The sequence below is a fragment of the Hemibagrus wyckioides genome, linkage group LG22 (genome assembly GCF_019097595.1).
Source record: "Hemibagrus wyckioides isolate EC202008001 linkage group LG22, SWU_Hwy_1.0, whole genome shotgun sequence".
NCBI lineage: Eukaryota > Metazoa > Chordata > Actinopteri > Siluriformes > Bagridae > Hemibagrus > Hemibagrus wyckioides.
Genome location: NC_080731.1, coordinates 15441835 through 15454641, shown reverse-complemented (window position 1 = coordinate 15454641; position 12807 = coordinate 15441835). Strand labels below are relative to the sequence as shown.

Here is a 12807-nt window from a genome sequence, read left to right as displayed (position 1 = left end):
CCTAGACAAGCTTCATACAATGCCACTTAGCATGACACTATGCTAACAGACAACATTAACTCTCAGTTTTGTGGCTCACATAAACAATTAGCGCTTTAATTACCTCCCATTCATTGCTAGAATGCTCAAACACTTAATGCTGTTTATACTTGTGTTTCGGCTTGCTGCGAAAAGTGAACGTTTTTGTCTTTAGCACTACATTTGAGTGAGTGGACCGGTTGTGCAACCCACTCATGAGAATGTACTTACTGAGTGCTTGATTAATGAGCTCAGAGATTAATATCGCTCAGAGGTGCTGTATGTTTTCATCCTCACAAACACTGCTTCTAAACCTTCCTGATTTGTGCTGGACCCACCACAGAGATTTACATGTCATGGTGAAGAAGGAGGAAGAAGTGAGGAACCACAGTGCACATATACACACACATATATGCACATGTATTGGAATATAAACTGGAGTTTACACACAAACACCTCATATGAGCGGGTTCAATAAGCCTGATATAGGTATCTCTCTACCAAACACACACACACACACACACACACACACAAACTGCCGCTTGTTTGTGATGTTGTGTGTCTGCGCATTAATGATAAGACCAGCAGCACTTCTCAAGCTCACACCCTGTTTTTTGTCTTATCACACACGTGTCAGGAGGCTCTCTATGACGTATAGATGCGGAAACTCCCTATCCACCAGTTTAATACTATTGCAAGAGCTGTCACACCATTAATATCACAGCACAGCTCAGCTCATTAATAAACGAATGATTTCACTGATCAAATCTGTACTTACGGCTAGATCGATCTGTTCTGACTCAAATTCAACCTTAAGCACTGTCACTGAAAACAAACTGCTGGTAGAAATCTTCTCAGGAGTTCGAGAACGCATGAGACAGATGCTTAAGAAAAGTTATTATAAATGAATCTAATGGACAATGGAAATTGAGTCGCTTTATGTCTCAGCAATAGCAGTTAGAACCATTCACATTTCCATGAATAAGCATTGATTTTTTTTTCCACTGCACTGCTTGCTCCTTTAATCCTCTGACTGGATTTCAGTATTCCAGCTCAGCAAACTCTCACTGATGCAACATACTGAAATATTTAGCAGCAAATATGGTGAGAATGGAGCTCTATGGTGAGCATTTTAAAAAATGGAAGATCGAGGTTATGTTGACAACATTTCATGCTTAACAGACCGGATTGTGCTACAGGGAAATCATCAGTGTTAAACAACAGCCATGAACCAGCTAGTTTTACTGATGGAAACTGATATGACGCACTCGTACAGAGGTGTAGGCGACTCTCACCTGATTGGCTGTGTTGATATCGACACCGTTCTTGATATGGTCAAGAGCCTTTTCCAGGTTACCTGAGCGGGCAGCACGTAGGAAACTGGTAGCAGCATCAGTCTGAGACAGATATACAGACATACAGAGAGGTGGAAATAATGAGAGTGAAATTATTTGTGTAACTAATCTGGAAATTCAGGGATCACAGAGTGTCACGTTTACTCTGTGTTATGACATATCAGACATGGTGACCCACTACTTGACCACTAGCATTCACAGAAAGCACACAACACTATAAAACAACAAATCAAAATTACAATACAGTAGTGTTAATGTATGGGATTATCTCCATTTATAACGTTAAGACGCGGGGTTAAACATGAAATCAGTCCACAAACACAACACAAGGTGCATTCAGAATGACTCAAGGTGCTTTTCTGAAAGACCTTGGTAAAGACACCTCACGAAGAATCACATGAATTAAAGACTTCACAGTCAGTCAGCAAAGCATACCACACTTCAAAGGTCAGGGTGCTACTTACAATTATCCAGTGCTTGCCCCTGGTAGCAACAGGGTTAAATCTGATATTTTTATTGCATTCATTGTTTACCTCAACTTGCATTTGCATATAGTGTTTGTACCATATTTGATTGCTCAGTGATGTATTAATACATTAGAATTATTTACAGTAGTTTTATTAGTGAATGCTGTAGACTTTAAATAAAACCACCATTCAAAAATCAAACAATAAAAGACATTTTTATATGCATTGTTTCATTCTGTAAACGAACAAACGTACAAACAAACAAACAGTGTAAAAAAGACAGAGACATGTTACACAAGCTGATTCCTGAGTTAGGAATTCTTTACTTGTCCTAAGAGGCTTGAAAACTTTCCAAATAGACACAAACATAGAATACGCTCTTGTCCATTGTATACCATTTTATCCGGACTGAGCGGTTTCTTCACAAATAAATGAACTGCATGCTCAGGTACAGTGGATATGCATACGATCCTCCATTAATTGCATTCTATAGGGTCATGTCAAATATTAGTACACGTACAAGTCACCGGAGTGCTAGAGGAGAGCAGAAGAAGCCTGTGTGTGTGTGTGTGTGTGTGTGTGAAGGGGGCAGACTGAGCAGAGCTATTTCCAGAAGTCTGAGGCAGCAAATCTTGTGGAGAGGTTCCCTCAGACAGTGTAAGGACTGCTGGAGTGTCCAGGAAGTGAAGATTTACCATAGAGCCCCAGAGCAGTAGGACACACACACAAACACACACACACACACGTTTACAGTCTATAGATCAAAGGGTATAAATCAGTATTGTTGCTTCACCACTCATTCAGGAATTTAGAAAGCAACAGGATTGAGGTCTGGTCAGTCATTTCCACATGATCAGCACTGCCCTTTATCTTCCCTCTATGTCCTGTGTCTATATTCTGTTCTCACTGCAAATAGGACTTGTAGGAAAGGTTCAGCTTTTGAGGTACTTGAGAATGAAATGATCTATGCCATTTGGAGCAGCAGCAGTTTCGAAGCGATCTGAAGAGGTATTACTTATTGGTGAGTACGGATGTGTAGGCATGTCTGCCATGGTGATTCTGAAGTGTTCAAATAAAGCTGATGGCCACACACCCACAAAAACACACACTCAAACACATGCATGGCCACACAGCATGAGCTGGCATGGTAACGCCTTAGTGACCTGCTAGGGCCCCATTTGTTACAATAGCTCTCTCTTTCTCTCTCTCTCTCTCACACACACACATACACTCACACACACATATACACTCACACACACACACACATACACATACATTGACACACACACACATATACACACACAAACTTTCTCTTTCTCTCTCCCCAACTAATCTCCAGCTCACTCTCACTGTATTACTTGCTCCTGATGTAATAAGATGTTCTACCGTAAAGCATTTTTTCTGGAATGACCTAAAGGTCTACTTGAGGCATCATTTCAGAAGATTCAGTATTTGTACTGAACTCAATGACTTTTTTTTTTTTTTAACTCGACTGGTTCATGTTACAATGTGTATTTAAGACTTTTAAACGTAACACTGAACATTTACTTCAAGTTTGGATTACATCAAAATATAAAAGCATGAATAGTCCCCAATCTTGAGCACCGAATATTGGTTTGAATAATAACAACATTTCTTGCTGAGGTATGATTTGCGTTCTTATTTGTGAAAACTGAATTTGGGTGTTTGCTGACGTCAGTGCACGAGTGTGTTTGGCAGCAAGAGATAAGGCAGTGCAGACTGACTTGCCCACTGTGCTTATGATTCCCATAGCAAGTTCCTTACTGAGTATCTACGCTCTCTGCCTTTCATTTACACTGCAGCAGGAGATCTAGTTTCAAACTCTGGACTTATTGGTCGTTTATACTACTACTGCATTACTGCTTCATCATAAACTCTGAACCTGAATTACTACAAAACGGTGAACAGGAGGAGGATATAATTTGTGTGAATTATAGTTTTAGCATAAACATTATGCCTATAAGGCACTAGTTTTCATTTAGATATGATTTTTGATCAAGTTCTCAGATGCTGCTTTGCTGTCATTACTCTTTGTGTATTGATAATTGCTCAGCATGCTGTAAAGCTAATCATGAATTTGAATCATTGTGCAGTAGAAATACAGATCTGACAAACATTCTCCTTTGCTGATATTTGCCTCCTCAGATGATACTCCTACATTCTCCACCTACAGATCATGTAACTCTAAACTAATCTTTCTTATTGTCATGTTCAGCCCCTTTGTTCTCTCTCTCTCTCTCTCTCTCTCTCTCTCTCTCTCTGTGCACCAGTGCTGCGGCAGACAGGATGACATCACCACTAAGACATCACACTGCAGTGTGTTTGTGTACAACAGAAGGAGTGCATGTGCCTGCTTGTGTATGTGTATGTGCGATGGTGTGTAAATGCACGCATACGTGATGTGTGTGTGTGTGTGTGTCTGTAATTGTGTGTATGCACATGAGATTGAATGAAAGAGGGAAAGAAAGAGAAACAGAGACACAAAGAGAGAGAGGGAGACAGAGAGAGAGGGGACATATTGATAATGGATCAAACAGGTGACATTGCAGTGACAATGCACAGCAAAATAATCCTTTTAAAAAGCATTATATTTAAAACTAGCATCTCAAAACTGACTAAGCTTGTCTGCCATTGTCTAAGTCTGAGAATAACAAAACAGAAAAGCATGGATGATGTAAATGTGCAAAGGCAGAAAAGTAGATAAAAAGAGAAAGTTTAAAAATCCAGCCCATGTCCTTCACCAACACTAACCTACTCTGAGATGAGACATCTGCAGTGATCAAAATGTGTCTTTTTTTTTTTAATTAACCAAAACTCTGCGGCATCCCCCTGAAGTATAAAGTTACAGAGGCTGGTTATTGATTCAGACTTCCTCCATTGGACTTGAGCATAATGCTGACACGCAACTAACGATTAGCTCGCACTGAGGAAGTGACTGCAGCACTTTGCACCATAAAGTACGATAAAACGTGCAATAACGTTTACTTTGACGGTTGTATTCACCTACAAATGAACCCCAGTATTTCTGATCACATTGGCTTGGGTTCCAGAGAACAAGACTAAAAATCTCTGACATGAGATTTAAGATGCATCAGTATATTTTTCTGCTGACTCTGCTCTCCTCATTTTCTGCATGCTTCTCTTCTAGCTCACATTTCTCCACTTGTTTCTTCTCATTCTATGGGTGGAGCGTTGCAGTAGAAGTTGTTATATTGCCTTTATCACTGGCAATATGCTCACAGAATTCTGTAAAATGACAAACACTGTATGCAAGACTGATTCTAAACTGAACTTCGGTCTCTGGTGTCATACACAGTGTAACACTGCATAAAGACTTTAACAAAACCCTATTTTGCGTAGTTATCGTGGCGGTGGGGGTGGGGTCGGGGGTGGGGACAACTATGTAACTAACTAATGGCTTGAAATTTGCCTGTTTAATCCCAACTGCACTATGGGGAAATCTGAACTTGTCCCAGAGGGCCTCAGGTTTGAGTCTCTACACTGAGATCTGCCACTGTGCCTTTGTTCCTGTTCCTTTATAGCTGAGACAACAAACTTAAAAACGAGAGAGAGAGAGGCTGAATGAAGAAATGCTGGAATATTAAGCTGAAAGAACCTACATGATATACGTGAAAAGTACCTTACTTTAGTCTTTATATACAGTAATTACTGCTATTTATTTCACTCATACACTGTGGAACTGAATATGAACAATGGAGGAAATGGAAGTGTAAAATATATGTACTCTAGATTCAAATAATCGACCAGAATAATAATTATAGTGCTCAATGCTATAATTATTATTAAGTGATCTAATACATCAGTCCAATGTTCAGAAGAAAAACAACTTTTAAATGAATCTTAGACACATTCTAACTTTATAACATATACCTGATACTTATGGTATTAAACAAAAATCTTTTTCATTGAAACAAAAGGCTGTTTGTTTTTCTGTGGATTATATCAAGCAGGTTCATTTGTTTTTAGGCTGATACTTTTGTATCCGTAGCAACCCAGAAGTATCTAAACCACGGGTTTCACTTTAACAAATGAAATGTGTGAAGAATCCACAAGGCCCACTCTGCTCTACACCAATGTGTATGTACAGCAAACATCATTCACCAGCAAGACCTTGCTTTTTAAACCCTTTTTTCTCTTTATTTCACAGCATGGGAAGATACACATATACACGTTCCTTATCGTTGTCACTCACCTTGTCATTTTAATGTAAATTGTGGTTTATTTTACTTCCTGTTTTTGGTATATTATAGCTCTGTCTGCTTTACTTATATTAATTTAAATCCTAAATCCAGTCCTGATTAAAAGTTTACCTTTCAACAAAAAAGATGGGTTTTGATTGAAAGGTGAAATAAAAGAGAAATGGCGAATGAGGCTATAATTAGACTGCTGCACTAAAAATGATGTACACGTACATCAAATACACGTACTGTGTATAAAATAAAGAGCAGATTTAATTAAAAAAAAAAAAAAACGGAAAGCACAAAAAGCTATTACTCACTCCCCAAGTGATCTTGCTTGGCATGCCTAGTCACCTGCTTCCTCTCTCCAGTTTTGTCTCTTCGTTTGTCTCTTGTCCCACGGCTGTGCTGTGATGCACTGAATGTTTGGGCGCAAGGGTCTGGGTATTGGGCTGTGGGTCCACCCCAGGACACACACACATGCACTCGACTAAGCAGTACTTGTGAGAGGTGGGTGGGGTTGGGGGATGTTGTGGGGCCAAAGGGTTTATCTCTAGCAGAAAGCTGTGTCTATCAAGACAATTTCACCAAACCACTTGCTCTCTCTCTGACTTTTTTCCTCTCTGTGTTGTCTATTCCCTAATGTCTACAACATCTAGTCAGACCTGCTCGATGCATTCTGACAAGCGAAGGACTTACACTGAATGGCGTGGAGAAAGTGTCTGTGGGAAAAAAAAATGAGAAAGTAGTGGGTGTGTGCACATTTCTAGGGTTCTGCCCGATTTCACTCTGCAATTGGAGTTACAGTGAGAAAGCTCACAGCAGGGGGGTTTAGGGAGGCACTTCAGCAACAGCAAGCCTGGTGACAATGGAGCAGACGTGGATAGGGAGGGTGGATGTGTGTGTGTGTGTGTATGTGTGTGTAAGGGGCCCAGCCTCTTTTAATAAAAGATCCGTCACTCCTTGGTTGAAAAGGCCCCCTTGCTTTCTCTCTCCTGGCCAACGCTGGGAAAAGCACATCCCTGCCAAAGGCATGCACCCAAATAAATGTGTTTTATACAAGGAGAGATGGGGAAGAGTTGAGGACTGTGGCTCAGTGACATTAGACTGTGGGAAGAGTAAAACTGTACGTATGAAGAATAAGAGATGTTTCTGGGGTGCAAGTTCAAGCATTAAAGTCATGGAAGGACAACAGCTAGTCAGGAGAGAAAAGATGGAAATTGCCTTGGTGGTTTCAATCATCTCTATGGTACAAATTTTTGGGGGGTTTGAGGGAAATTCTAACATGTAATATAGAGGATTTCTGAGCTTCAATCTCTTTTCGGTTTTGTTTTAAGTTTCATAACTAATCTGCATTCTTAATTACACTCATGAGATCTGAATGCAAAATACTTGATATGTGACATCATGGAGATTTAGATGGTCTATTATGATTTTTATTTAATTAAATAACACGTGTATGAAACAACGTATTCTATTTATTTAATTAGAATTTATCACACTGGCTGATCATGGTAAGCTACTCAATGAACCAGACCAGAAGCTTGAAAAAAGCTGACTCTGCTTGATGAATTCGATGCTCATGCAGTAAATTTGAAAGCATTGTGCTGCAATGTTCTTTATATTTTAATTATCACTATTCATGCCCCTTACAGATTTGGCCAAAATCACTGCAGTTATCACATGGTTAACAGGTAGCATGATAGAGTGGGAAGTAAGAGATAAGGGACTTATCTCACTCTACTGAGGGAGAGGAGAAGGTAAGAGGCTGCTGCATGTTACATAAGGCCACAGTCAGAACTCTAAAACTCCTTGTTGTGTCAATAATCTCTAAATATGATTAGTCTCCTGTTTCTCAGGTTTTAGTTTAAAAAAAAAACAGAGGTCTCATATATGTGCTTTATGTGCTCTATTCATTCAAATACACTAACAAGTTGCTTAACCAGGTTCACTACAAGCATTTTAAAGCATTTTTGACTAGAAGTACACTAGTGCATTTTTCATAAGCTAGAGAGAAGCACACTAGGTGTCATGTAAAATACTAGTTTAGTTTTAGATATAGTAATACAGGTTGAAAAATAATTGAGGATGATATTACTTGATTTAAACATGTTATATAAATGTTTATTATCTGTATATGGTTTGGCAGAGGTTCTTTGAAAACTCACACACATTAAACTGATGTCTTTTTAGATGTGATTTTTATTATATCATAAAAGTGCATATTTATAAAAGGAAAGGTTTACTTGACAAGTCCAGCTTTCAGGCTTGTAGATCTACGCCCATCAGCCATAACATTGTAACTGAAAGGTGAACTGAATGACATTGTTTATCTCTTTACACTGGCACTTGTCAAGGCGTAGGATATATTAGGCAGTTAGCGAACGGTCATTTATTGAAGTTGACGTGTTGGAAGTAGGGAAAAATGGACAAGTGTCTTTAATAAGGGATGAATTGTGATGGTTAGACGACTGGGTTAGAGCATCTCCAAAACAGCAGTTCTTGTGGGTTGTTCCCAGTAAACAGTGGTTGATACCTACCAAAAGTGGTCCAAGGAAGCACACACCAGTGAACCAGTGATAGGATCAGGGTGATCAAGGCTCAGATCCCACAGAAGAGCCACTGTAGTACAATTTGCTGAAAAGTTAATGCTAGCTATGATAGATAAGTGTCAGGACACAGCACGCAGACTTGTGTCCATGAGTGAAAGCGGCAACAATGGGCATGTGACAAAACTGGAACATGGAGCGATGGGAGAGGCTGGCCTGGTCTGATGAACTGTTTTCTTTTACATCATCTAGTGTTTGTGTGTGTCACTAACCTGGGGATGGCTCCAGGACATATGGGAAGAAGGCAAAGTGAAACAATGTGATGATCTTCGCAATGTTTTGCATGGAAACCTTCACAATGTATTGTTTGGTCCTGCATTCATGAAGATGTTACTTTGACATGTAGCACCTACCTAAACATTGTTGCAGACCAAACACACTACTTCATGGTAACAGTGTTCCCGAATGGCATTGTTCTCTTTCAGCAGGATAATGCTTCCTGCCACACAACAAAAATTGTTCAGGAATGGTTCGAGGAACAGTGAAGAGTTCAAGGTGTTGACTTTACTGCCAGATCGTACTCAAATCCAGCATCTGTGGAATGTCCAGGACAAAACTTTGACCCATGGAGGCTCCACTTCACAACTTACTGGACTTGGATCTGTTGCTAGCATATTGGTGCCAGATACCACAGCACACTTTCAGAGATCTTGTGGAATCAATTCAGAGCTGTTTTGGTGGCATATATTAGATGGTGGTAAAGTTATGGCTGATTGGTGTATATTATAATGCTATGAATTTAATGAATTCCTAATGAATTCTCTATTATTTAGTTCTGTAGTAAGTAATGGCCAATCCAGCAGCAGCCTAAAGCCATCAAACTCCAGGTGACCCTCCTTTGGTATCAGAGTTATGCATTCTGCTATACGATGTTAAACACTCCCTCATTCTGTCTTAACAACAAATAAATTCCAAAACAACTTTGGATTATTATTTTTTTTTTCAATTTAAATGACTTATCTGAACTCTGAGGCAACATAGATTCACCAAATAAACCAGTTTATTTGGTGAATGTCTGTCAGTTTTGGGACTAGTTGTACACACTTTGCCTGAATTGTGCCAAAATCTATAAGAGTAATAATAATAATAATAATAATAATAATAATAATAATAATAATAACAATATAGAAAATCAAAAAAACTTAAATTCAACCATGTTTAAATGAATAAATTCAAAAATATATGGGAAGAAGAAATTATATTAAAATTGAAAGAAATACGGGTTTGTTATAAAAAGGAAATTATAAAATGGTAATCAATATAAATAACTTTTGATTCCAGGCTAAATTAAAGATTTAGTCTCGTTTAATCTGTGACTACATTTTTTATGCTAAAATATTTCTCTATTTATTTCCTTGTAAAGGAAAAGTTTCCTATGAGAGTTAAATATTCGAGTGATTGTGCTATGTCTTTATGTATTATTATCATTAATATATTCCATTTACTTTAAGCAAAATATCTTCATATTGCTTTTTTTTTGGCTAATGTGAGGATGTGGTCACTCCAATGTACTGGGTAATTAATTTTAGTACAAATATGGTAAGTATGAGTAGATAATAAAATGTCTGACAGGAGATCATAAAATTCTTCATAACTACGAAGATGTTTGGAATAACTAGCTGATTAAACAGAAAAATGATAATAACTATTACAACATTAGCATTAGCAAAGTGCTCCCTTGCAAAAACGAAGCATACTTCAATAGTAAACTTGAAGAATTTCAAGATTATTAAAATACATTTTTGGCTAGATGTGCTCTCCTGATATATACCTATAGTAAGATTTTCAGCATTTTTCAAAATGTCTGCTAATATCTAATAGCTTTAAAATGATCCTTTAGTATCCCTAAATACACCTGAATAAATGTACTTTCTTAACAAACTAAAGCACACTTAAGCAAAAGACCTATCATTATTATTTTTATTAAACTGTAATTCCAGATTCTAGAAATATTTTAGTAAAGGAGTATTTTTAAAGCAATTCCTTCAAATAAGTAAAAATAAATAAAAAAAATAAGCAATACCATATTAGGTAAGTAAAAATGTATATTTAATTGTAATTTCAATGTAAATGTCTTATTGTAAATTGTTTAAAGATTATTTAAAGTATGTGTGGTACATCAGTAAGGCTTCAGTTACTACACTCAAGTGTATTTTACTGTCATAACTTATGGAACTTTACGTATTTTACTATCATCAACTTTAAGGTATTACTAAAAACAACAAAAGAATACATTACAAGGAATACATACAAATATTATATGTAACCTTTAAATTCAACAAATATTGTCAGTAAATATCAGTTAATAAATATACTTTAGTAGAATTTACTATAGTTCATATTTAACATACTCTTACCTGTTCATTGGCTGGGATTAAGTGAATTAATTTACTCCTTATTTACAATTTCAATGTAATGTAACTGTGTTTATATGTTATTGTTGTGATACATGTGTAAATATCAATGTTTGCAATAATGTAGTATACCAGTACACCCAAGAATATATTTAAAATATATAAGCCTGAAAATTCTGCAACATAGGTTTAGGTTTAGAACAGACATGCCCACTTGGTATTATTGTGTTTAGTTGTACACTGACCAGGCGTAACATTATGACCACAAGAGCTGCAGTTTTGGAGATGCTCTGATCCAGTGGTCTAGCCATCACAATTTGGCCCTTGTCAAACTCGCTCAAATCCTTACGCTTGCCCATTTTTGCTCCTTCATCAACTTTGAGGACAAAATGTTCACTTGCTGCCTAATATATCCCACCCACTAACAGGTGCCATGATGAGGAGATAGTGTTATTCACTTCACCTGTCAATGGTCATAATGTTATGGCTGATCGGTGCATAGCCAGTAATAGTATTGAACCTCAAGTTCAACGACAACAGTCTTAAATCTAACATATTTTAATTAAAAAATAATAATATTGTGTTAAAGATTGTTCCAGTATAACACATTTGCTATGTATTGGTATGTATTATAAAGTGCTAACGCTGAATGTATATACTTTTCATATGAATTATACCTTTTTAAAAGTTGCTTTTTATACTTAATCATGTTTTTATTGGCTACTCTGTATTATCAAGAGAAGACTTTCTGACAAAACATCAATCTTCATAAAGGGACTTTATAAAGGTTTTCTAAGCATCTGCTCCATCAAGAATGATCACTGTCTTTATAAACATAAATAATAACTGAAATTAAAGCAAAAATACATCTATTTAGTGATCCTGTAGACCTAAATCTATTTGTATGGAATTACAAAAACCTCTTATAGCTCTATTCAACGAGAAAAGGAATGAGCAGGAGGTAATAAAATGAGCAATATTCCTGCAATGTAGAGTTTTATAGGCCAGATAATTGCTTTTCTGCTTGTGGCATTATGAATGAAATTTAGAGTAGCTATATTTCTATCATATATACCTCACACTTACCTGCATACCTATCATATCAGTGGGTGTTATTATGTTATAATGTCTTGATACTTACCCTCTTGTAAATCACAATTATTACCCAGTACTTTGAAGGTTTCTATATGTGGCTTTGTTTCTGAAACACAGCTGTATTTTTTTTACACATACCAGCTTTGTATAAGAAAATACACACTGGATGCTGAATAACTTTTTTCTACTTAATTTTGATAAAACAGAAATAACTCTTTTTAGGGCCACAGCCAGTTAGGGATACGATTTATAAATCACATATTTCTGACTTGTCTTATATGCAACAGTGTTAAAAGACCTTGGTATGATTATTGTTTTCAATCTTTCAAAAGTGTCAGACTGTACATTTACCACAGCAGATTTTGAAACACTTTTCCTGTTGCGGTTCTTCGTGTCCTCCAGACCTGCCTGATTCATCCAGGTGCTCTACTTCTGCTCCTTTATCTGGAACTTTACATTCTTTCCTGTGGATAATATTATGGATATGGATAGTGTAGACTCTCATCTACTGCTGCTGTAATCAGAAAGACCTCCCTTAGTTCATCAAACCCAATTCTATATCCTCATCATGTTAATACGATTGTGCTGTTTGTCTTTTTTTTTCCTACTGTGTACTGTAATAATTTAGAATCACACTATCTGTGTCACTGGTTCCCTTGTAAGTCTGCCTCCTCTAATGGTTTCTTCCT

General features: G+C 37.1%; 1 protein-coding gene across 5 annotated transcripts in view; it reads right to left on the bottom strand.

Moving 5' to 3' along the window:
- ank1a (ankyrin 1, erythrocytic a) overlaps positions 1-12807 on the bottom strand; it is a 96068-nt gene that overhangs the window by 45693 nt on the left and 37568 nt on the right. For all 5 annotated transcript variants that reach the window (XM_058374371.1, XM_058374372.1, XM_058374374.1 and 2 more), the window contains exon 3: positions 1314-1415. In XM_058374371.1, the coding sequence (XP_058230354.1) occupies positions 1314-1415 (102 nt within the window). The remainder of the gene's footprint in view (positions 1-1313; positions 1416-12807) is intronic.